This window comes from Rhamphochromis longiceps, linkage group LG22 (assembly GCF_057381845.1).
Source record: "Rhamphochromis longiceps isolate RC_006_pf linkage group LG22, R_longiceps_female_GT1.1, whole genome shotgun sequence".
Classification (NCBI taxonomy): domain Eukaryota; kingdom Metazoa; phylum Chordata; class Actinopteri; order Cichliformes; family Cichlidae; genus Rhamphochromis; species Rhamphochromis longiceps.
In genome coordinates this window covers 17,533,751-17,560,726 of record NC_140577.1, presented here as the reverse complement: position 1 = coordinate 17,560,726, position 26,976 = coordinate 17,533,751, and the positions used below count along the sequence as shown (strand labels likewise).

The following is a 26,976-nucleotide window of genomic DNA, read 5'->3' as shown; positions in this document are numbered from 1 at the left end:
GGTAAAACTTCATTTCATTCCCATGCACTATGAATATGATGATGATGACTGCCCAGCTTGTAAAAGGCCATTCCCTCAAAAGAGCCCCATGCCGGCATCGCCACAGCACCAATCACTTGTCTATTTTTAGCAGAGCTCTCCGATGCTGCCATGTTGTCTGCGAGGCAAACGTCTCTCCCCCGGAGCAGAGAGGCACTGAGTCACGGTCCTGGTCTCTGCAGCTGTGCGGCTCTCAGGTTCAACGTGTTGCTTAATTAGGACATCCCGGAAGAGGAGCCGGTGCAGCGCGCAGCTGAGTGACGGGGCAGGGGAGCAGGAGGGGACCGCAAGACAGCAGCGAACTGCCACGAATCCGTCCCGGCGTAATCACACCCCTAAAGATCCGGACAGAAATTTACCGCGGACCAGACCAGGGAGGTAAGATGCTTTTAGAGGATGTACTGATGATTTTTTTTAACCAGTGTCAAGTTCAGTTCGTTTCAGTGTGGGGCGGAGGGATGGAGCCCCGGGGTGGGGGTGCGCATCCCTACGCAATAATAATGTCCAGACAAATTGATCCCATGCAGCCTGCTTTCGTATGTTATGGCAGGGCATGTGAGAGCACTGTTTGTCACCTCCTTTATCTCGATCGCTGCGGGGAGTAACATTATTGCGGCGCGGAATATGAAGCATCAGACTGAAGGACGGGTGAAGTCCTGTGAGCCGGTGCCATGTCATGTTTTATTATGGAGTGATGGTGTCTTCTCGTGTTTACACAGAGAGGGTTCATTTTGCAGCTGTGATAAACCAGTGTGAGTTTAAACAGCCCAGTAATTTTTTAGGATCACATATGCTGTGCCCCAGAAACAACAGGACGCTAATGCGGCAACTAAACCTTTAAACCGACTTGGACAAGACTCATATGCTTTCATATTTTAAATTGATTCAGCTTTTTCTCAAAGATCTATCAGCACACTCCCAGCCTCTGGTCCATATTACATGAGTTACATATCTCTTTATTAACCTCATATAGATAATCCAAATTATTATTACATAAATAGTAATATTCTTAATCATAACAGCCAAACCTTTCACCATCAACTCCCACTGATCACATCACAGCTTCCCACATCAGTAGGTGGATGAAGAGTTGCAGCAGATGAAGAATCAAAGTGTCTCCGGGTGCAGGACCCAGGCCCACAGTGGAATATCTTACAGTAGGCCCATAACAGCAGGAGCCAGACTGCGTCCCAATATAGCCACAAAGATCAGATACCAGGCCGGGGGGTTCAGGAGGCACATGCAGAGTCAGGGTGAAGTCCCTAAAATCTTTTCACTGCATGTGCTGCTGGTTTTGCTGTGGAGTGTTTGTGTTGCTGGCCAACCCGACACCTGCTGACACTTAACTGCCCATAAACTAAACACTCCACATTTTGCACATTTGGACCTCTTTTAATGCTTCACAGGCTGATTCTATCACCTTATAATCACATATCACTCAGTATAGTCAGTATATAGTCCATTCATTCTTTTTTTTTCTTATCTGTTGTTTTCATGCATCATTTGGCATTTGTAGTTTGTGTATTCTTTGCTTTGTTTGTATTTTCACAAGTCTGCTGCTATAACAACATATTTTTCTCTCCAGGATAAATAAAGTTAACTGTCTTTATGTCTATTATTAAGGAGACTGAGGTAAAGGCTATTTGTTGGAAAATACAGACACATTAAAAACAGTACTGCCACATTTTCATGCCACAGAGATGTATCTCTGATACAGCCAGCAGGCTTAACCCCGAGGCTTCCTCCCATTAGGTCTTTGTGTTAGACTGAATGCATTCCAGTAAGTCCATATGAAAAGCCTAAAAGAGCATCATTGGCCATGTCTTTGCATTGCCATGGAGAATTTGGACAAGTGACAATAAAATCAGAACAGAGGCTGAGTGTCTTTGCTTCAGTCTTCATAGGCAAAATTTGAGGTTGTTGACAAGCGAGACAGTGATGAAGTGTTTTGGATTTGAAATAGTACAGTAGTTGATTTTTTTGCACTCTACTGAATTTAAATTTGAACTTTTTGCTCTATCCTCAAACCCAGACAAACCCAGACAAACCCAGGCATTATGTATTATAATAATCGTTCTCTCTTTGAGTTATGTCAGTATTTAAAGATTATTTTTGCTGGAACCATCAAATTTGACTTGGCTCTGAAGATCAGCTTCAATTGTTTCAGCTCTAATAAAATCACATCTACTTTTATGGCAAAAGATTTTCAAATCTAAACATACAGTCGTTATGGTGTGTTCACAGAGTACAAGCAACAGGTATCAAGTCTACCAGATGAAATATAAAAGCAGGTGTTACAAAACTTTCTGGGGCCAGAGACTTCTTAAAGGAAAGACTTATTTTTAAGAAATCGCTCATATCACTAATCCTCATATCCTCATGCGACAGTCTGATCTGTGTCACAAATCGCCGTGCTCACCAGCCTACGAGTCTGGCTAATATCCGAAGCTGTAAGAATGGTTCCCTTCCCAATGAGAGGAGTGATCTTATGATAGATCGAAGTGATGATATGACATGCTTGTTTTGCTGAGTTAAATGGTCTATATATGATCCCTTGTATATATAATAAAAACACAATTTCATGAGCTATGGTGCATTTTGCAGAGCCACTCGGGAGATCTGCAGACCTCACTGGATAAAGGGTGACAGGTCTGCACACTAGCTGACAATTTGCAAATATTGTGTATTTTTTATTTGTATTTTTTGGATTAATGTTTAATATAAAGTTTTGTTTTGTAATCCCACTTGGATCAGACCCTCGAGACCAGAAGCTGGTACCAAAGTACAAACTGATAAGAATATTTTCGACTCATTGCTCAAACTTTAAGTGTCCTGCTTCAGAGAACACAAACGCTTGTTGCAAACCGAGACTCTGCTCTCCAGGTTTCTGGTCTTGCCTAAGAGCTGCTGTGACCCACAGAGCAGAAATAACCTCTGAGTCCTGAAACAGGAATTTGGCACTGCTGGGAGATTTCTCCAGAGAGATTCGATGACGCCCATCAGGACATGTTTGCTGCTCACAGGACATAATTAGTAGACATAATTTACAAAGATTACAGACAGCGAATGCTATTCAGCCAACATAGCTGCCATATTATTGGAGAGTGTTTCCGAGCGTTTCTGTAGATCGTTTTTGTAAAGCAAACAGAGCCGTCTATAACTCACACCCCTGGATTGCATGTTGGACACCCAGGTAAATAGCAGGTGTCAGATTAGGAAGCATGTGTTACCTAGCAGTGGTTTGCGTAAACATGCAGCGGGTGGCTGGATTGAGTTCCTCCTCTGTTGACTAATATATGTTGGAAACAGGCCTGCATCGCTTCATAGTGAGACATATGGCTGGTCAGTGTGACAAAGTGGTCTGTGGAGTATTCTCGAATGTATTTCAGCGGTGCTCAGTTACTGTTTGTTTACCTCTGTCCAACAGCCAGAAACATGTGAATTTATGCAAATATGTTTCTACACTTTAAGTTTCCATAGACTAAAACAGAAAGCAGGTCTTCCCGTTGTATATATCTTGTCCTTCCGGGGTTGATGTTGATCGTTACAGAGCAAAAACTTCCAATATCGATACATCAGTCCATATTTTATGCAAAATATAGACATTGATAAAGGAAAAGGAAAATGTTCTCAGTTCCTGCATGTTCAAAAAAATCATGGTCTACATGGTCTGTGCTCAAGAGTGAGGCTGGTGTAGGTGCATCATTAGCTACCATGCACAGAAGTCTGCAGGGAAAAAGGCTACTGTCATATCCCTAAAACAGAGCCATGCATGAAACAGAGACAATATCAGACAACAGCATCTTACTTGGACTAGGACCTGAGATGGTTTGAACAAGTGTAGAGGAGGGATAGTGGATGTGCTGGACAAAGGATGCTGAACACGGAGCTGCCAGGAAGGAGGAAAAAACCAAGGCTGCAGAGAAGATTCATGGATGTAGTGAGAAGGACACGCAGATGGTTGGATGTGACAGAGGAGGATGCTAAGTATAGGGTGAGATGGAGGCAGATGATCTGCTGTGGAGAACCCTAGGGGGAGCAGCTGAAAGAAGAAGCTGCACGACGATAGAGGAGCTTTTAGAGATTACCTTTTATTCATTTATTTGCACACACTATAACAAAAAGACAAAAAAAGACAAAATTATTACACAAAAAAGAAAGATTCAAATCACTAAAGCACCCAAAGATAAGCAAATAACCATAAATAAACTGTATATTTAATCAAAGAATCCACTTCATTGTTTGACTTTTCTCTCAGTCTGGCATCAGTTTCTGCCTTTCTTCATCCCGATTAGGTGACACTTTGAAATTGTTCTGACCCAGGCTGTGACTGTGGCAGTGAGCCAGACACCTCATACAGTGACATTATTTATACAAGGCGTGCTGCACATAGCTAAATTTAGTGTTGATGAAAATCAGGAGCAGCGCAGTGAGAAGGTTGAATAGTGACAAACATCACCAAATAAAACAAAAAGAATGATTATAAATGAATTGCAATGATTTCAGCTGTCATCATGTGACAGCAGCAGCGGCCATGAGTAAGAATCCGTAGCTGCTCTTGTTTTCCAGGTTTGTCTTCATGGAAGGATTAATGCAGCGCCTGGAGCGAGCTGTGACTCGCCTCGAGCAGATGTCAGCGCAGGCGTCCAGCGGGATGGCCAACGGGGACTGTGTCAACGGCATTGATGGAGGCAAGTCTGTTAAACTTGCATTTGGAGGATTCAATTAAGACAAGCAAGCAAGTTAGCAGGATTTCACTGTATTTTTCCAGGTCTGTCTCAGTGCGTGGAGGCCTTCGACGTGCTGATGAGTGGCCCGGTGTCAGACTACCTGAACAACAGCCGCGCCATAGGGAGCGAGGTGGAGAAGCATGTAAGGCTTCACCCACTAAAATCTAAAGTCTCACATATGCTACCCTACGAATATAAAATCACTTGTAGGCACTGTCCATGCATCAGCTGCTGCAGACAGATGTTTCTGCAGCTGCTGCTGCAGCAGTCTTCTCTTACAATGTAGCAGGTCTCTCATTCTGCTGTTTGTCAAACCGATCATGATTTAAAGGGGCATTCCCTAAACCTCATACTGAATTCAGCTCATGCTTTATAAGGAGCATATATTTATCCTCAGAGTGTCAACGGGGCTTTTTAAATGAGCCTCTTGCTCTTGTTAAAGAACATTATTTTTTCATTAACATGGCTTTGGGAAAGCTTTGTTGTGAAGTAGTTCACAAAAAAATACTATAACATTTGAAAGGTTAGCTTTATACTTTGGGACATATTTAGTTTCTTGCTTGCTTCTCAAGCCAAGACACTCATCAAGACATTTAACGCTGTATAATTAAGATGACGTATTTGGTTTTTGCCATAAAGATGTGAGACTGTTGTCTGTTGTTTGGCTTTCTCTAACAAAAGATCAGACTATTCGTAAATGAGCGTCTAATTTTGTGCCTGATATATTTATCTATAAACTAAGCTGTGCAAAGGAAGAAGAGCTCTCTGCAAAGGGAGCACTGCTGAAAAGAGGAAAGCCACCACAGATTTTCATTCTCTGCCAACCTTTATCTCATTGGACACACATTTATAAACACAGGATTGTCCCACTCTAGATTCCACTTAGATAGGCAAAGCTGTATGGGAGGTCCGTGGTCCCAAAGAAGGCAGACAACATGTCCGTGTGTGTGTGTTTCCTGTCCTTAACAAAGCCAAGGATGGGAGTATGATTGATCTTTGACCTTACATTCATTTATCAAACTGTTAGTGGAGGACCTTTTCCTATTTGGTAATGACCTCTACTCCCCGTAGGACCAGGAAGTGTTTTATGGTATGCCAGTTGGCAATAATAGCTGTGTTACGTCCTTGGAATGAATCCAGAACAACAAAAACCCTCCAAAACAGACGTGTAAAGGTACTCAGCAATGCCTGAATTTCCTCTGTGCCTTGAAAGATGGTTTCCATCTCTGTGTCCCATCACTGAACACGATGGAGGGTGTGTGTGTGTGTGTGTGTGTGTGTGTGTGTGTGTGTGTGTGTGTGTGTGTGTGTGTGTGAGTGTGAGTGTGAGAGAGAGAGAGAGAGAGAGAGAGACAGAGGTAGTTTCTTCAAGTTTGTAAAGCTCCTTTTATGGAAAAAGCCTCCCCGGTGGTTCCCTTGGCCTGCAAATGGACCTCTCACACACACACACAGAGGACACGGTTGGCTGGGAATAACCCAAACTAAGCGAGTGAGAGTGTGTGTTTGTGTGTGTATATAAGTTAGACATAGTCATTAGAGTGTTTGCCTGGATTTCTGCAGCGACTGCTCAGATTGTTCATGTTTTCTGCATGGTGAACAATCTGTGAAGACAAGCACTCATCAAGTATAACATAATGTATTATGAGATCAGTCCTAACATTTACACTTTGTGACTGACAGGCAGAGATGGTGATGAACGCCTTACAGACTCAGAGAGCTTTCATCAAGATGGCTGCCACACACCAGGAACCAGCGCAGGTACGACAGGAGGACATTAAAAGAGAAACCTGCACTGATGATGTCACAGTGTAACCTCAGAAGCTGTGGGATGGTTTTGGGGGGGTTGTTTTGTTTTGGGGTTTTTTCATGAGCACTGGGTAATCATAATATAATTTGTCTTATATAAAGATCTTATTAAAATTGTAAAACACAACTGAAAACATGAGCTAAAATGAACTGGCTTATGGAGTCGGGACATATTATGCATAATCGTATGTCACCGATTTCAATCTTTCACAAAACAGTACGATTTTATTTATAAAGCACCAAAAATAACAACAACAGTCACCTCAAAGTGCTTTATATGGTTAGGTAAGGACACTACAAGTGCAGTGTTTTCTGTCTGATCAGCTGTTAAATAATATTTGATGAACTACAACAAAAACTACAAGTGTGGTTATGCACCCTGATTATTTAATAGCATATGGCATCTGTCCTTTTTATTCGTTCACAGGCTGCAGCCGGTCTGGTTTAACTCTGTCAGCTTGTTTAAAACTAAAATAATCCCACAGAGGTGATTTTGTTTTCTTTTTTCCAAGAAGCTCTTACACGACAATCACCTAAGGACAGGAGACTGAAGCTAGAATTTACACGAGCTCACAAACGTTGGGCCGTAGAAGTGTAGCCTGGTCTGATGAGTCTCATTTTCTGTTGTGACAGCCAGATGGTAGGGTCAGGATTTGGCATAAATAACATGAAAGCATGGATCCATCCTGCCTTGTATCAACAGTTCAGGCGGCAGGTGGTGTATTGGTGTGGGGGATACTTTTCTGGCACACTTTTGGACCTCTTAGTACCAACTGAACATCATATAAACATGTCTGTGTGGGTTGTAGACATCCAGAACTTGGTAGTCTAAGGAGCTTGGAAAGAAAGGGACTGGACTTCTTTAAGCTTAAGATGTTTCATGTCTCATCTGAGAAGCTTCTTCAGTTCTAAGACCAAATGTTGGAGAGTCCCAGGTGTTTAAACCTTAGTGGGGATTGTCCCTTAAGAGGGTCATTGACTTACATTATTAATGATTTGCCTCATAACATGAGGCAAGGTGGAAAAAAGGCAGTTCTGAAGGGAAGGCCAACCACATACTAGCGAGGTGTACCTAATGAAATGGACAATGATATATGGTGGAAAGCTGTCCACATACAAAAGGTAGGTTAGACAATCAGGAAGTAGGGAAGACAGGGGAAAACAAGGCATCATTACAGGGAAAGACAAAAACAAAGAAGATGAACAAGGAAAAGTCATTTCTATAAAAAATCAGGAGGACAAAGAAAGAGGATGGCAAAGACAGGAAAACCCCTGGAACTCAAAACAGAAACCAAAACTAAATAATATCGCAACAAGTACCACTCAACATCACAAAAAGATGGCTCCATGAAACCTAACCTGATATGACAGAGCAGTTCAGTGCTGTTGTCTTAGCAACGTATATCAGGTTTATTGGCCATCGTGTTGTTAGAGAAACACCAGTCATGGCCTCCCTGCCATCATTATTTTTCACTGTATCCTCTTTATTGTCTTTAGAGCCTGTCTGAATGTGACACAAACAGTGTTACCATGTGACTGGATTCCATGACTGCGATTGGCTGTTTGTGTTTCAGCTCCCAGCTGAGCCACACAAAACCTGCTGAAGCGTGGTGCAGCTCTCATGACTTTAAGGGCCAAATTGCATCAAATTACAGCAGCAGCCTAACAGAGAGATGAGCTGGGCCTCAGTCCTCTGTAACGGTCTGACCCATGTGTTTCCCAGCAGGCCCGTCTGTTCACAGAGGGATTACTCTGCTCTTTGACCAAGAAAATGCTAATACAACACATTCCCAACATGTTCACGTATAGAGAGCAGAGGGGTGGGAGAGATGTCTGTGTCTGTGTGTGAGAGAATGATATCATCCCATTGGCCTTCTGCTTGTGTTGTATGTGTGTGTGTGTGTTACAGGGTCCACAGAGCCCACCAGGAAGTGATTACTCCCGATCTGTCAGGTCATTGGTTGAGAGGCTGTGAAACGAGCATTCAGAGATAGTCAGAAATGCAAACAAGGAAAGAGTGAGAGAGAGAGGGGGACTAACCCAGGAGAGGGGTGGGCTGATAGAGAGGAGAGACACATTCAGCATCACAACGAAACTCAAAACAAAACACGGAAAACGGGGAAATGGTGGCTCAAGAGCTGCTACCAACGCCCTGATCCAACCACATAATGGCCAATGAAAGCTTCTTTCATTGTTTTTTTGAATGTGCAGCATGAGCAAAAACTTCACACCCTCATGTTGTAACCCAGTTAAAACCGAGAGCAATAAAACATAAATTAAAACTGAGTTAGGTAAAACCGCACACCTTTGGTGTCTGTTTTTACAGACAGGCGTTCAGGTTTCACAAGAAAAGCTGGTAAAATTTGGAACCTAAAGACCTGAAGCTTGCATGAAAACTGTAATGTAGTTTTCAAATGTTCAGATGTTAATCTGCATTCATATCATGCAGGATGAATAGGAATAAAAAGACACTTCGGTTTATAACCTTTAAAACAGGTTGAACAGCAGATATTGTTCAATAGAACATGCCCTCCTTGGTTTAACTGTCATAGATGCCAGTTTAGGTTTGAATTTATAAGCCTGATTTAAGCTTTCTACCTAAGCATGAAACGGTTTCCTTTGCACAGTCCTAAAAACCTTTCAGTGCACAACCAAACACCAAAAACAAAAATACTCCCCCGAGTACAAAACTCTCTTCAGAAATCTCTCACAGCTTTCCGCAGTCAGGTCTATATCTGTAGCTCTCAGCACAGATAGAGAAAAGTGTGTAACTCTGGGCAGTGCCCCTTTTCTATCCACACGCATACACACACACTGACATGCGCACACACATATCTCCAAAACTTCTGGCCTTCCTCCACAGCGCAGCTCTGTTGTGCTCTCTGACTTTTTATGGGCATGTTCTATATTTGAGCCTGTTGTTGGTGTGTGTGTGTGTGTGTGCGCGTGCGTGCGTGCGTGTCAGTTAGATCGAGTGTTAGACAAAGAGAGAAAGAGTCAGAGAAAGTAGGCATCTCACTCTTTCAGGTGACCTCAGGTTGGCCAGTTAACTCACCGTGTGTGTGTGTGTGTGTGTGTGTGTGTGTGTGTACTGCTGTTCCCGGCAGTTCACACATGACTTTCTGCCTTTGATGCAGCGCTTGTGTAGGAAGTCAAGTCCTGTGCTGTTATAACGCACTGAGCTCAGCCAAACACATGATGTGAGCTGACGTTTTTTATCCTTTTTGCCGGATTGTTCTCGGCACTGAAAGAAGCAAAAAGCTCAAAAATCTGATAGATGGCAATAATGATTCAGCACACTCAGCTGAGCTTGTCAATAACTCTTTTGTCAGTGTGTTGATAGCTCAGCAGTAAACAACAAAAGTGGAAATGAATCAATTAGCTGCTCTAATACATCTCGCCAGCACGTGAACCTTCCCACAGCTGGGATGTGAGTGCAGGCGCTTCTTTTTTGCAGAAACTTCTCCAGGCTTTGTAAAAGTTTGCAGTTCTTCAGCTGGTAAACGACTAACGTGTACAGCAAGTCATTCTCTCTCACCCCTCTGTGTCCGGGAATTCTCAGAGCGAACTGTTTGCATGCAAACGAACCAACGAAGACTGACTCTGTGCCACAGTGAAGTCATCAAAGGGAGGTGTGCAGGAACCAGAAGGTGGAAAACAGGCCAGAAAACTAGTGCATCCACATGCAAACAAACACAGAAAACTGGGAAATGTGACTGTAGAGGCAGAGGACAAAAAACAGCAAATGACACATCTGCATGGCAAGGACCATGACACTGGTTTGGGGGTGTGATACACTTCGGACAGGTCATCATTAAATATGTGATCATATAGCACAAATGTTTTAACACTCTTAAAGAGGCTGTCCTTATGAACATATACATAAACATATTTTTTACTCCCTAAGATCCTGCTTACTTATATGGGTGCATTACAGTTGGATTTTTCTGCACCTTATACTCTGCTCGTCACAGACTTATTGCACCTCATGCATCCCGAACAAGAGCTCAGATCTCAGCAGGGTAAAGTCAGATGTTTTTCCTTTGAATTTATCCTCCAGTACTCATAAATTTGTATTAAATGAGTAATTGCTCGCCTTTAAATACTGGCAATAGAGATAACAGATTAGTAATGGAAGGAATTACTACAGGGAAAGGTAATGGAAAAAGTTACGCCTTAGGGAGGCAAACTTCACCCCTCAAATCTTGCTTGCTACCTTAAATTCGTCCTACATGCTCACTCTTAAGCACGGCCTATTTGCTGCAGTAAAGAGGTGATGTATTGCTTCAAAGACAGCCATTAGGTGGACTTAGAGGGAATAAAAGCAGCTGGAGGAGCAGAGAAAGGGGCGTCTGTCTGTGCTTATGAAGATCATGTGCGTCTGATCAGGGGAAGAATTTGTTGGGAAATAAAGTTTAGTGCTGTTTTTGTTGCTCTCCTGCTCTCAAACATAAAACTACTAAACCTGATGCACATGAATAGATTTTCATTTCAAGCATCACCTCTTGCTCACGTCTAGGTGACGCATGTATCAGGAGCACCGCTGCAGCTTAACCGATCACTGCCAGCTCCTCCTGATTGTTCATCAGCTTCCTCCTGTCACAGCTCATTAGCTCCATATGTTCTACATTACACTCATTTCACAGCAGATCAGAACATGTAAGCAAGTAGCAGCTATTTGCCAGTGAAACGCTGTGTTCCTGTACTTCTGTGAGCGCGGGTGCATGTGTAATTGATAAACTGTAAACATTGGAGAAACGGTATGCCTTACAAGGCCACAGGGATCTCCCCATGAACTGAGGAATGTTTTCAGGCTCGGAGCGATGGGGAGGGGAGCTGAGAACTATGAGACGAGCTATACCGTAACTGAGATCTGGATGTTCCAGTGGAAAAAAGGCCCGTGCTAATCAAATCAGATCGTCTCCTGCAGCCCAGTTTAGGAATTGCTGGATGGTGCCGAAGTGGGCATGGAAATATAGCTCAGATTCTAAAAGAGGGGCTAAGGAGGTGGCTAAAATATACTAGCGAGTAAGATTTTACAGGCATCAGTGTTTCTTAAACAAATAAGAGAATTTGATGTTTATAGGGTTCAGATTATAATGACCCTTCTCTTTTACACCCATCTTCTGTCCTCTTCCTAATTTCTCCCTCCTGCTCTTGCAGACAGAGCTCCAGGACCTCTTGAAGCCGATTTCAGATCACATCCAGGAGATTCAGAGCTTCAGAGAAAGAAACCGTGGCAGCAGCCTCTTCAACCACCTTTCAGCCGTCAGCGAGAGCATCCCCGCACTGGGCTGGGTGGCCGTGGTAAGGATGAGCACACATGAACGTGCACATGATGCTGTGTAAAGATTGGCATGTCTGATAAAACCTATTTAAGCCACAATACAAGAAAGAAAGCATATCAACTGTCTGAACAGAAAGCTATTAGCCCTTTTTGAATTTGATGGTCCTCAGGAGCAAGTATTCAACACGAAGTTAAGCCAACTTTTCAATCATCTGCATAAACAACCTTTCATGCAGATAACTAAAAGTAAGACCTTATTTTTCTTCCTACAACATGGACTTTTTCTGTTTTCCATCAGTACAAACATTTCTTCTGATTTGAGGCGAAGATCATTTTAAGATCAAAGATCACCATCTCCAGTGCTTGAATACAAGTCTTTGAAGCTGCTTCTGGTCTGTGCAGGTTACTGGCAGGACGCCGCTTTTCGCCACTTATGAAACGTGCTGAACTTAAGATGTTCAGAGAAGTGTTTATGTCACAGCTTTCAGGAGATTTTATCTCTCTCCATCTCAGAGTCAGAAGCCTGGTCCATATGTAAAGGAGATGAACGATGCTGCCACCTTCTACACCAACAGAGTGCTTAAGGACTACAAGGAAACGTAAATATAGCTCATTTTTCATCTTCTCTAGATATTTGAAACATTACAGCTGATTTATTTATTCCATAAATGACAATTCATGCAAACCATGAAAGTCACTGTGGTAAACAAATCAGGTAGAGAGATGACAGGAGCCTAGAATGCAAAAGTAGATGAAAATTAGAAAGGTAGCATGGCGAATGCAGACTAACGGTGTTCAACAATAAAGCAGATTTTTTATTTATTTCACAAATTGTTAAAACATTTCTGTATCAATTTAACCTGCAAAACGCTGCATCGTGAGTTTCTTGCTCTGCTCACCTGCTCAGGTCCATCCTCATCCACATGCCTCAGCTTCCTTCATATATAATTTTTTATTTGACCGTTATATGTTTGTCTCTCCCAGAGACAGACGTCATGTGGACTGGGTGCGCTCCTACCTGTTGATCTGGACTGAGATGCAGGCGTTCATCAAACAGCACCACACGACAGGTCTGGTGTGGAGCAAGAGTGTGAGTACACAAGCGAGGTGCCACGTATGGATTCAAAAGGCTTTTTTTGCCTTTGTTAGTACAATATTGTGCTGTTTTATGTTATACTCACCACCTTCTCATAACTGAGCCTGAATCACTCCTGTTACTAGTGCTTTATAATGTCAGCTGTGTTTTCATTTGGTTTCTGTTCGCACGGCTTGATCGTTTTATATCTGCTCAAAATAACTTCTACCATTTTTAGTTATGGAGCAGTCAGTTACATAAACCACTGCAGGGAGCATGAATGAATGAATGAGCTTCTCCTCAGTGGCCGCTCACCGCATTTCTCTGTGAAGCTTTCAAAGACCTCTGTCCCTCCCACACACACTCACACACTGTTAATGTCTACTCAAGGGTCGTGTCCAAATTCATGGGCTGCATCCTCCTGAGGACCCGGCCTTCGCGGTCTACGTGGGCCGGGTCCTCAGAAGATCGGGTAGGCCGGAAGTAAACGGCCGTGAAATTGGATGGTCTAGCCTTCTGATTAGCGTCACCGCTGTCTCGGTGGAGTTTAATAAACTCAGCTGTCTGCTCCTTGCTGTCTAAAATATAACAGGACACTGGAGTAAACTCTCGGCCATCTCACACTTCTGTTTAATCAGTTTTCTGTTTGACGTTTAGTCAGCTGTGTAAAAACCAAGGAGGAACCCACCCGGGGGATTAATAAAGTCTTATTTTATCTAATCTAATAACTTTAATCTCAGCCAAACCGATTTACTCACGAACAAACAAAACACTGAAAAAAGCCCAACCATAACATTTTTAGGTTGTCTAAGTGACTTATATATTACGTTTGTCACGGCCGGGCGGGTTACACACAGTAATTCGGCGTGCCCGTGTGGCGTGCTGGCTAGACCCAAGCGCGGCGAAGGCTAGCGGTGGGTTTGGAGCAGGCACGCAGTTATTCTAGTAACGATCAGTGCACGAAGCGTGGCTTCGGAACGGTCGTTACCGACAGAGAGCGAGCGGAGCCGGGAAGAGAAAAAGGATTGAAGGGATAATCACTCACGGTTGCTGAATCAGGCGGAGACTGACGTCGGCAGAGTTTCGGAGCTCCTGACACGAAGAGAATGATGTCTGAGTGGCGAACAGGTGGGTGGCGTCTCTCTTTTAACCCCGGCCCCGTGATCACCGGCTGACAACGTTTAACCCGAGCAGCGAAAGTCCGCGGTGATCTGAAAATGATGTGCCGGGAGTTGTGCCATTCTCGGCCGCATCAGTAACCCTCGAGCTCCCGGCTAGCTGTCGAGCTGGTGGGTAGCAGACGTCTCCGAAAACGTCGAAGCACTTTAGCAAATATGCGATATCTTGATAAACCGAGCAGATATTTGATGTTTACACAGCTACTTTCTCGCCTGAAAATATGTTAAAAGTTTATTTTGTGACCCAGAAAGATTAATAAGAGTAATTTTAAAACTTAGTAGCGGCCGCCATTAGCCGGAAACTGGAGCTTGGCTGGGCCGCGCTATGAATTCTGGGATATGGTGGGCCACGAAGGACACACCCGACCCATCCTTCAAATTCGGAAAAAGGAGCACGCATTTGTCGGCTGCATTCGGAGGGGTCTACGAATTTGGACAGCCTTCGGCGCGTCGCTGTGACGTAATCGGTCTACAAATGCGGCCTCAGGAGAATGCAGCCCATGAATTTGGACACGACAAAGGACTAGCCTTTGCTAGATCTCAGAGATTACAGTGATCTGAAACAAAATCTTCTTCCCTTATCGGTTAGAAGAGTTTTTCCTCTTGATTTAATTACAGAAAGAAACAACAAAACTAAAGCTTCACTTTCCTTATTAACTGAATTGTTGATCCGAGGGGAAAGATGCCTGTTCACTCTTGCTCTGAGCCGCAAGTGAGGATCAATAATGCTGTCATATTTGTAACTATGAGGTTGCTGCCAGGAGATGGTCGGGAGATCTGAGCTTAGCATGAAGAATGTTAACAAAGTGAAACAGCTGGCCTGGATAGTGTCATTCATAGTTTAATTTTAAACTCAAATAAAATAAACCATTTTCATTACTGAGCTTTAAAGGTGCTGTGGAGATATGGTCATCATGGACACCCTTTTTACAGCATATTTAATACCTTTAACAAAACAAGAAGCAGATGCACAAGTATACCTTCATTTCAGATTTTATCTAATTCATAAAGGCTCAAGTAAATACACACACGGCCACTAATACAGTGGGGCAAAAAAGTATTTAGTCAGCCACTGATTGTGCAAGTTCCCCCACTTAAAATGATGACAGAGGTCAGTAATTTGCACCAGAGGTACACTTCAACTGTGAGAGACAGAATGTGAAAAAAAAATCCATGAATCCACATGGTAGGATTTGTAAAGAATTTATTCGTAAATCAGGGTGGCAAATAAGTATTTGGTCACCTCAAACAAGGAAAATCTCTGGCTCTCACAGACCTGTAACGTCTTCTGTAAGAAGCTTTTCTGTCCCCCACTCGTTACCTGTATGAATGGCACCTGTTTGAACTCATCATCTGTATAAAAGACACCTGTCCACAGCCTCAAACAGTCAGACTCCAAACTCCGCCATGGCCAAGACCAAAGAGCTTTCGAAGGACACCAGGAAAAGTATTGTAGACCTGCACCAGACTGGGAAGAGTGAATCTACAATAGGCAAGCAGCTTGGTGTGAAAAAATCAACTGTGGGAGCAATCATCAGAAAATGGAAGACATACAAGACCACTGATAATCTCCCTCGATCTGGGGCTCCACGCAAGATCTCATCCCGTGGGGTCAAAATGATCATGAGAACGGTGAGCAAAGATCCCAGAACCACACGGGGGGACCTGGTGAATGACCTGCAGAGAGCTGGGACCAAAGTAACAAAGGTCACCATCAGTAACACACTACAACGGCAGGGAATCAAATCCCGCAGTGCCAGACGTGTTCCGCTGCTGAAGCCAGTGCATGTCCAGGCCCGTCTGAAGTTTGCCAGAGAGCACATGGATGATACAGCAGAGGATTGGGAGAATGTCATGTGGTCAGATGAAACCAAAGTAGAACTTTTTGGTATAAACTCAACTCGTCGTGTTTGGAGGAAGAAGAATACTGAGTTGCATCCCAAGAACACCATACCTACTGTGAAGCATGGGGGTGGAAACATCATGCTATGGGGCTGTTTTTCTGCCAAGGGGACAGGACGACTGATCCGTGTTAAGGACAGAATGAATGGGGCCATGTATCGTGAGATTTTGAGCCAAAACCTCCTTCCATCAGTGAGAACTTTGAAGATGAAACGAGGCTGGGTCTTCCAACATGACAATGATCCAAAACACACCGCCCGGGCAACAAAGGAGTGGCTCCGTAAGAAGCATTTGAAAGTCCTGGAGTGGCCTAGCCAGTCTCCAGACCTCAACCCCATAGAAAATCTGTGGCGGGAGTTGAAAGTCCGTGTTGCTCGGCGACAGCCCCAAAACATCACTGCTCTCGAGAAGATCTGCATGGAGGACTGGGCCAAAATACCAGCTACTGTGTGTGCAAACCTGGGGCCCGTTCTTCGTACGTCGCTTACTACATCCAAGATCAAATGACACATCCAAGATCAAATCATCGCGCTAACCGTGAGCTCGCTAATCCGGTTCCCCGAACACACCTGCTGTTGACGATTAGTACAGCTGGACGCAGTAATGTGACATCACTGGGTGTCATAAAAGGGGCTACGCATCGATAGTAGAAACATTGATCGGCAACCCTCTGATTGGTCGGCGAAAATGTCGAAGGAGCGCGCTCGGCTCGGTATTTTTCGGCAGCAGAGCAAGAACTCCTGAGTGAGGGATTTCAGGAGTTTCAGAGTTTAATCAGAACGCAAGGGAACACTGCAAAGGCTGCAAAAGCAAGGAGAGAGGGCTGGCAGAAAGTTGCTGACAAATTAAACTCGTAAGTAATTTAATAATAATAATAATAATATATTGGATTTATATAGCGCTTTTCAAGGCACCCAAAGCGCTTTACAATGCCACTATTCATTCACTCTCACATTCACACACTGGTGGAGGCAGCTACGGTTGTAGCCACAGCTGCCCTGGGGCAGACTGACAGAAGCGAGGCTGCCATATTGCGCCATCGGCCCCTCTGGCCAACACCAGTAGGCGGTAGGGTAGATTTATTATATTACACTATATTATCCAATATTATATTACATTATATTATATTGTTATATTATATCCTCTTTCACATTAGAGCCACAACAGGACCCACTAGAACATGGGAACAAGTAAAAGTGAAATATAAGAATATTCTACAGAATGGTAATATTTATCACTTATATTGCTTTTCGTCTCTTGGAAAGAGAGCCTGAAATAATCTGTTTGTTTGTTTATAACAGCAACCAAGAAAAGGGCAGAGCAAAAAAAGACAGGTGGTGGTCCTGCACCCCCTCGTCAACAAGTTGGTTAAGTAAATAATATCCTCACGGGAAAATCGATATCTCTCAATGAGCACACTGTCGCGCTGAGCTAAAGGATCCTGTCTGTCCCGCAATATACGCTGAATTCTGAGGACTCTCCTTATCAATCTTGCACCTTCCGCAATGGGTTGCTCGCGTAAACGGACAGGACATGGCTGCGACAGGCTTCCCAAATCCACCTTGGCTTTTATAGCCGTGGTCTCTCATCTTGATTACACGAAGTAATTTACAATTACTACTCTGAAATATGAATTACATCTGTAATAATCACATACATGTAATAGAATGTTAATAGTACATTTCCCTTTTTTAGGAAATGACCTGTATGTATCTGTGTGACATCAATAAAAGGATCAAGTGCTGCATTATCTTCAGTTACATTGATGTTATTTATTTATCGCTGTTGCTTTCGTATAAATGAAGCGGACATACCTGCGTGGCCGCGATCTAATCCTGTTTACATAAAGTAAACCTGCTCCCGAGCAGGTTTACGCTTACGGCTCTGTTGCTATGACAGCAAGTCCCGGATAAGCTTCGGGGAACCGACTGATCCAGGATCACGCGAAATCGTCAACAATCTAATCCGGCTAACCTACTTAGCGAGGTACGAAGAACGGGCCCCTGGTAAAGACCTATAGTAAACGTTTGACCTCTGTTATTGCCAACAAAGGTTATGTTACAAAGTATTGAGTTGTATTTTTGTTATTGACCAAATACTTATTTGCCACCCTGATTTACGAATAAATTCTTTACAAATCCTACCATGTGGATTCATGGATTTTTTTTTCACATTCTGTCTCTCACAGTTGAAGTGTACCTCTGGTGCAAATTACTGACCTCTGTCATCATTTTAAGTGGGGGAACTTGCACAATCGGTGGCTGACTAAATACTTTTTTGCCCCACTGTATTTGGTTAAATGTCCCTTAGCAAGTTGCACCTCTACCGGACGCTTTTGGCACCCATCAATAATTTTCTGGTATAAATCTGGACGGATATTTGACCACACTTTATGGAAGAAAGATAATGTTAGAGTTCGTTTAGTTGGTTTCCTGGCGTAGACCCGGCTTTGAAGTGCAGTCCACACAGGCTGAGGTCGGGGTTTTGGTAAGGCCATTCAAGAATCTTTGTCTCGCCTGACCACCGTCTCGCTTTTCCATGTGGGCAGCTGCAAATTTCAGTCGAGGTTAAAAGTGTCGATTTAGTAGCAATGGCTTCTGTCTTGGTCTGCACCCTCTCAGTCCATGACAATGAAAAACTGGTTTCACTGTGGACAGTGATGCTGGTCTTCCAGCAGATTCCAGTTTCCAGACTTGAGCCTTGGTGGTTTCTGGTGACTCCTAACCAGTTTCCTCTTCTCTGAAGGTGACAGTTTGGGTCTTCCTCTTGACACCGCCAAAGTGATGGCCCATTTCAATAACTTGTATTTAAGTACAGTTGTTTGAACTGATAAATCCTGCAGTTGTTTAGAAATGACTCCAAGAAACTTGCTTAAATCCACAATTCTCCCTCTTAGTCTTCACTGAGTTCCTTGGACTTTCCCGTTGTTCTGAGTATTGGTCAGTCCAGTGAGTGCTTTTAAACTAATCCTTTTATACTGGCAAAGAGAAACTACAACGTAGTCGATCATGATCACTAATGAGAAGTTAGCAGGCCTTGTGAAGTTAAAAAAGTTAAAAGATTTAATGTGTGTTTTCTTATTTTTTAAAGTCATTAAAGATGTATGCAGTACACTCATTCGACACTGGAAAAAGAACAGTTCGAGAAATCATTCGTGCCCTTGATGAGTGGATGTAAACTTCTGACCACAACTGTACCTTTGGGCATTCAGGACAGCTGCTTCCTTCTGTTTGCACTCTAAGTTAAGAGATCTTCTGCTCTCAGCAGGGAATCAAATAAGCCCCAAATGGTTCACTTTTTCCTTTATTGCAACATGAAACGATGAAAACCTATGCTCAGCTTAAACTAATGCTCAACAACTGTGCTCACATGTGTACTGTCTGCATGCAGAAACTTGAGAGCCTGCGGCGGCTGTGTGTGTCAGCTGCTGGCCCTGCTGTCAGACAGCAGAGCTGCTGCATGTGCGAGAGACACAGAGTGTGTGTGCGCAAACAAGGAACGGAGTGTGTGATACCAACAGGTGGTCCTCACGATTTACTTGAATGGAGGTTTTCTTTACAGAAGTTGCCCCGACAAAGAGCCTGTGTACACACACAGCCTGTGCCGTAACCTAAACTGCAGGGCTGGTCCCTCTTCACCGATGCAACGCGTCATCTGCTGCTCAGACGGCGCTTTAGTGACAGGCCTATCCACAGGCTGACATATGGACTCATGCAAACGGTCACATTAAACTAGACACAGGGTAAAAAAACAAAAGCACTTAAAATGTTAAAGCAAGTCCGATTCTGAGTAGTGAACATCACACTTTTAACACTTCAAATATTTTTTCCAGTTGTCCCTCGGGGGCTTGTAGTTAACATGATTCTAGTTATCACTGTTTAAATGGTTGAACTGACAGTTGTTTTATTTATTTCAGCTGATTATTTCTCGTATAAAATCTTTGAAATCGATAAAAATAGTAATTTCTGCTTCATAAATCTCAGAGTGAAGCCTTCAAACCTTCAAGCAAGGAGTTCTTCATGTCAGAAACAGGAAACAATAGATGTCAACTATCTAATAGACATAGCTGGACTGGCCATCGGGCATACCGGGCATTGCCCGGTGGGCCGCTGGCGATTTTTTGTTTTTATGGGCCGATGGATTTTTTTTTTTTTTTTTTTAGGAAGGGTATATATAATGAAAGGTGTTGGATTGGCCAATTGGTCATGATCGACTCTGGGCTGGACCAATTACAGCCGAGGAGGCTGGATGCACCCTCCCCCTTGTTTAACAATCACGTGATTTTCGCGCATTGCATGCCGGGAACTCGTGGCAAAACAATCCAATCAAACAAATCAAATGCAAACATTTGCAGTATGGAACGCCAGGACTGCCATAATGAATTAATTAAATACACCATTAAATAATTAATTAAATGTGGCAATAATTAATTAATTACATGTGTCATAACTATTTATTTAATTAATTAATTCCAATTTTAATTAATTATTGCCACATTTAATTAATTATTTAATGGTGTATTTAATTAATTCATTATGGCAGTCCTGGCGTTCCATATTGCAGCACCGCAAAACGTTCATTCTCCGGTTCCAATACCTTCTTTTTTTTTCTTTGCCGCACAAAAAAGGAATGTACAAAACAAAAGGAGAACAATGCCGGTCCGAACAAAGACAGACTCGACGAAAAGACAAAGAAAAGATACGAGGAAAAAATCAAAGGAGTGAAAGAGTGGACAAAAGACGTCAGCGTGCTGCCCAACTTTCACCACGCTCAGATTTATAATTACACGGTTCTTGGAGTGAGTGCATACACTCATGAAGTTTAGTAACTTCAGGTCACTGCAACAAGCCCAGGTACAGTTTACCGACGGATGGGTACAGGACCTTGAAATGCACCGTGTAGAACGAAAGACTATTGTACATATCATAAGTTTACCAGTCTCACAAATCGTCTTCATAAATACACATTCATTAACAGTTTATTAATATAACCTTTGAGCTCAACGGTAATTAATTAGTAGTGGAAATAATTTCTGGTAGTGTAACAGTGTTTATGTGGTATTATTCCACTTGCCACAAATATCAGTGTAATGGGGAAACAGCGCCCCCCCCTCTCGGTGTGGCTGGCTGCAGTAATCGCTGCCAGTCTGCCGTAGCCATACGAGAGGTGAGTTGTATTGTTCCGCACACAATATAGCTAAGTAGTACAGACACATAAAACATGTTTGATTAGCTGACGAGCACCGAGTGTAATAAGTGCTTAGTGGACACATGTCCAACACCAGTTTTATGTACTTTTCATTTGTTTATTAATGTGTGAAACTGTATGCTAAAGCGGAATGCTAATGAGATGTTCTGCCGTAGTGTGCTGTGCGGAGTGGTGTGTGGCGAGCCTGTGCACTGATAATACACCGTTGTTTCCATTCAGGTACATCGTTTGTTGTTGCTGTTATTTTATTGTATATTAGAAATTGTAATATTGCTGCAGTAATCGCTGCCAGTCTGCCGTAGCCATACGAGAGTGTGCTGTGCGGAGTGGTGTATGGCGAGCCTGTGCACTGATAATACACCGTTGTTTCCATTCAGGAAATAAAGTGGCAACGAACGATCAGAGACTCCTTGTCTTTTTAAAAACACTACACAACGCAGAGTCGAGGAGTCTGTTTGGGCCGAACTGTTGCAGCGGGATGAAGCAGAAACCGGTTACAGTAGCATTACAGAAATGTAGCAGTGACAATAATATTGTATGTTGTAATCGCAATGGACAATTAGTGATACAAAACAACTGTTTTATCCTGTGAATAAAAGTATATGGTTTTGTCAGTGTACCATGGTTATAACAGAAGCGAAACGCAATATTGTGTCAGGACAATTCACTATTTATGCACAATAAACAAAGGAGCATAGCGCGACAATTGTCAGCGCCAGACTTGCTTGTAACCTATATCACCAATTATGTTAAGAAAAATGACGTATTAACTACTAAAAAACTCTGACCTTTGTGGGAATGCTTGGAGCAGACTAACCTGTGAGCTGGAGTGTTCTGAGATGTTATATTTGGTATATCCAGACCATCCGTCAGCTCTTACTTCGGAAACATGGCTTAAAAAATTTCACTTCAACGACGTAATCCGATAAAAAAAAAACGATCTCTTTACCCGTCGGCTTCCCGTGGCTGTCATGCGACCGGTTATTGCAGTTAATAATACAACAGCTTCTTGCCATTTTTTGGGTTTCTTTTTATCGCTGTGTAACTGAGTTCAAGCCTGCGTGCGCTAGTACCTCTTGCCACAAGTTCCCAGAATCCTTTGCGGTTTTATCCCTGAATGACGTCACATTTTCAATCTTTATCCTGGTGGGCCGGTCTCTAGTCAAAATGCCCGGGCCGATTTTTTGTCCCAGTCCAGCCTTGCTAATAGATTGTTGATTGCTTAAGCTGTAGTTTAAAACAGCAGAAATTAAGAAGATTTTAAGTGAAGCTAATTATATTAACACAAGGAGCCACCTTTTTTTCCCACCTAAATCCTTTTTGTACACAAAAGGATTTAGGTGTACACAAAGAAGTGTTCAGTAGATCGTTTTACAGCCATGCATGAATGTGTGCGTGCACACATCTGCTGGTTCTAATCCAGAGGCATGCAGTGAGCTGTTTAGTGTAACAGGTCTACATTGTTCAGCAGTGATATTCACAACACATGTTACTCGTGTCAAAGGTCAAGTCTGAGCACTCAGAGGCACGTTTGGTGACAATTTAACCCTGTGTCAGCTGTGCTAGATCTTCAAAAAGCAGATGTGTGTGTGTGTGTGTGTGTGTGTGTGTGTGTGTGTACCCTTCTCTTCTTTACACATCAGAGCTACTTAAAGGACCTTTTTCTTCATAATTTAAATTCTGATGTAATAAAAAATCTGTAATGAACAAAATTTGGGGGAAAAAACATCTTGATTTTTCTTTTCTGGCACAACAGTGCATCCATCTTCTTACGCTTATCCAATTCAGGGTCGCGAGGGGCGAGCTGTGGTCTATCCCAGCTGTCGTAGGCCGAGAGCCGTGTATGTCCTGGACAGGTGGCCGGTCTATCCCGGGGTTACGTTTGAGAAACAGTGCAGTCGTAAAATTTTGGCCATTTCGATGTGAAGCTGTCTGTTTTTCACCCATCAAGTAGGAAAACTCCTGTTTGATCCTGGGAGGAGAGAGGTCACTCTCAGCTGACATTCATCTTAATCATTTTTCATATTTCATCAGTTTGTTTTATCTTTTTTTTCTTAGTCGTTATTGTTTTGTTTCTTGTTGCATTGCCTTCATTTTCTTTATTGTTTAAACTTGTTTGTTTAGTTGTTTTGTTCTTGTCAGTTTAATTTTAAAGGGAAAGCTCACAAACCAAAGATGCTGTGTTTCACTGTATTAGAAAAGCTTACTTTAGTTTAAAATAGTATCCAAATTCATTCAAATAAAAAAAATTAGGTAAAGATTTTGTTCAGATTAACTTGTTCAGTATTCGTGCACAACACTTAGCTTAAGTAGTACAACCAACACACAGGATGAGTCATGTGAACTGAAGGCAACTTGAGTGAGATCTGCTTAAATTGAAGTTACTAAATTTAAGTGTTTTAACTTTCTTAAAACTCACACAGTTCACATAAAAATGTGATTGTGTTGCTTTGTGTTTTTTACATTACTCACATCAAGTGTCAGAGGACCAGGGTCTGCGAGCACTGCAGAGTTGTACAATTTAAGTACACTTTAAATGAAATAAACAGGCAGACCTCAGATTCAGAGCCTGAGTCAAATTAAAATATTTTAGTAAACATACTTGAATTATTTTTAAAATATTTTATTTCCTTCCAACATCTCTCAGGGCCCCATTGCTCCTGCTTCTCTCTTTGATTCGCCCCCAGCCCCGAGTGCACCCTGTCCACCTCCACCACCTCCTCCACCCCCTGGCCCTCCTCCGGTGTTCACCGATGACGACGCCAAGCCTCAGGCGGACGCCGCCGTAGCCCAGCACTCCGCGCTATTTGCCCAACTCAACCAGGGCATGGACATCACTAAAGGTGTATCCATGAGCAACACAGAAGAGCTGAGCGACAGTTTCCACCTTAATTTAATTTAAGCTTATATTTTTAAACTCATAATGTTATCCTCACACTTTCCATCTGTAGGTCTGAAGCATGTGTCAGATGACCAGAAGACCCACAAGAACCCCAATCTGCGTTCTCAACAACCAACAACAGCCAAAGGCAAGAACGCGGGGCCTGTGGCTTCACCCACTACACCTGCCCAGAAAAGACCCCCTCTGCTGGAGCTGGAGGGGAAGAAATGGAGGGTGGTACGTGTGATGTGTAAATCCTATTTTGAGGATGATTTGTATTTAATTAAACCCACAACGGGAGCTGAAATGAAGGGCACTTTGGAAAATTTCAATGACAATTTAATTTGCACCTACCCAGCTCTCATTTATATCGTAGAAACAAACCCAATCCAGGTGTCCTGGTAGACCGGCTGCTAATCTAGATTTTTGAATCCTTATTGTTGCAGGAAAACTTTGAGCAGAAGCACGACCTGGTGATCGAGGAGACGGAGCTTAAACAGGTGGCGTACGTCTTCAGTTGTAATAACTCCACCCTGCAGATTAAGGGCAAAATAAACTCCATCATCATTGGTAAGCTTCCTGAAAGCAAAATCATGAGTTTGAGCACAGATTTCATAACGTGGGATTATAATCTTCATCTGGTTTGTTTTCATCCCGTCTAGACAACTGTAAGAAGCTGGGTGTGGTTTTTGAGAACGTTGTTGGGATTGTGGAGATCATTAACTGCAAATCGATTCAGTTACAGGTGAACACATTTTTATTTTGACACAGAATTAAGTGATGTGCCGAGTGTCTCGTAGGTCCGCTTTCGTTTTCTTAAAACTGTTCAGAGTTTTACACCCAAAGTGTAAAATAACATCTCACAGTGCCCAAAAAAAGCCTGTCAGTAAGTGAGGCATGTCTTTCTGCAGGTTTTGGGAACAGTTCCCACCATTTCCATCAACAAGACCGAGGGCTGCCAGGTCTACCTGAGTAAGGACTCTGTCAGCTGTGACATTGTCAGTGCCAAGAGCTCTGAGATGAACATCATGATACCTGAAGGAGAGGGCGATTACGTGAGTAACCGAGATAAAGGCTGAGCTAATTCTCTCCATGTGTGCAGCTGTTCTTACACTTACTTTGTTTTTGTTTTCCTTTTTTTTAAACAGAGGGAGTTCCCAGTGCCGGAGCAGTTCAAGACTGTGTGGAATGGAGCCAAACTGGTGACAGAACCCACGGAGATCGCAGGCTGACTTTGTCGTCCATAGAACACAAATATATTTCCGTCCTCCTGATGTTATCCCTCAGACATACAGTGCTGTGAAAAGTACTTTCCCCCTTCATAACTTTTTTTGTATAGTTGTCACATGTTTTTAGATAATGAAACTTTAATCAAGTTTTAAAATTAGATATATTGTTCTCTGCTGACCAAACAGAACACAAAGGCTCATCTCATGCCAAAAAACATCCTGGTGGCCCCTGAGACTTTTGAGCAAATATTCTGTGGACTGACAGGACAAAAGCTGAACTTTCTAGAAAGATTGAGCCACTTAAACTAACACAGCATTTCATAAAAAGAAGATCATACCAAAAGTAAAACGTGGTGGCAGTGGTTGCTTTGCAGCTTCGGGACCTGAATGACTTCTGGGCGACTCTGCTCTCTACCAGAAAATGCTGACGGAGAATCTTCGGCCATCAATGGTGCTCAGGAAACTCAAGGACATTTGGCTTAGTCAGTAGGACAATGATCCAAAATACACCAGGAAGTCCACCTCTGAAGGGCTCAAAAACCAAAAACAAATAGAAGGTTTTGGAGTAGTCCAGTCAAAGTCTGAACTTAAATCAGACTGAGATGCTGTGGCATGACCTTTAACACATTGGAGAGTCTTCAATGTGGCTGAATTAAAAGAATTCTGCAAAGATGAGTTGGCCAAAATCCCTCCACAATGATATGAAACAATCATTGCCAGTTATCGCAGTTCTTGCTATCAAGCGTGGCACAACCAGTTATTAGGTTTAAGGGTACATACAGGTAGTTTTAGGCATTTTTTTTTCCTTTGATAAAAACAAAAAAAATCATGGTCATCATCATTTAAAAACTGCATTTTTATTTACTCAGTTAAAGTTCATTTGCTGATCTTAAACACATAAATGTGAGAAATATGAAAAAGAAATCAAGAAGGGGGCAAATACGTTTTCATAGCGCTGTAGGAAAGGTTTTCTAATAGGCACGTAGATTAACTTTTAGTCCACTTGCTGTATTTGTGACTTCATAAGAGGTTTCTCCAGCACTTCTGCAGCTGTTGTCTGTAATGAATCTGTCAGTATAACACAATCTCCCACTAGTGGTGAAGAATAGCTCAGGTTTAGGTGTCACAAACCAGAGCACACTTACATTTCTGTGCCAAAACAACACAGGCATTTATGTGAGAAAGTGTAACTGCTGAAAAATAATATTTTAAAGGTATTCTCATCATTAGATCCGTTTCCTTAAAATATAGATTTTAAATGTTCCGGGATGACCACTAATAAGACAGTACTCCACTTACACCTACTGCAGAAAACTTAAAAAACCAACATTACCTTCAAATAGAGAAAAGCAAATAAGTGTCTGTGGTACATTTTCCATCTAATAAAGTGCTTTCAGCCACCTCTGTAAAGAGCATCGTGCCCAGCAGTCATGTAGTAAAGTCACTGTGAAGTACATGCAGTATTGTCCTTATTCTGCATTAACAGCTGCTGTTGTGATTGAAATGATTAATTAGCTAATTTCTTTTACTGTACAACGTATCAGCTATAGTGGTAACGGTTACCTCCGAGCACTTCCTATGTTTATAGTACTTTGTATACCACTCTTATTTTGTAGCACACAGCACCAGCATAGCACAGAT

General features: G+C 42.6%; 1 protein-coding gene across 1 annotated transcript; it reads left to right on the top strand.

Annotated features, from left to right (window-relative positions):
* Positions 1-158: 158 nt before the first annotated feature.
* On the top strand, positions 159-26,944 carry cap2 (cyclase associated actin cytoskeleton regulatory protein 2). The gene is made up of 13 exons (XM_085395669.1): positions 159-417; positions 4,609-4,730; positions 4,811-4,911; positions 6,450-6,527; positions 11,739-11,882; positions 12,376-12,461; positions 12,847-12,952; positions 23,873-24,068; positions 24,177-24,343; positions 24,553-24,676; positions 24,769-24,851; positions 25,018-25,161; positions 25,255-26,944. Exons 2-13 carry the CDS (start codon positions 4,619-4,621, stop codon positions 25,336-25,338), a joined length of 1,425 nt encoding a protein of 474 aa, XP_085251795.1. The 5' UTR covers positions 159-417; positions 4,609-4,618; the 3' UTR covers positions 25,339-26,944.
* Positions 26,945-26,976: the final 32 nt, after the last annotated feature.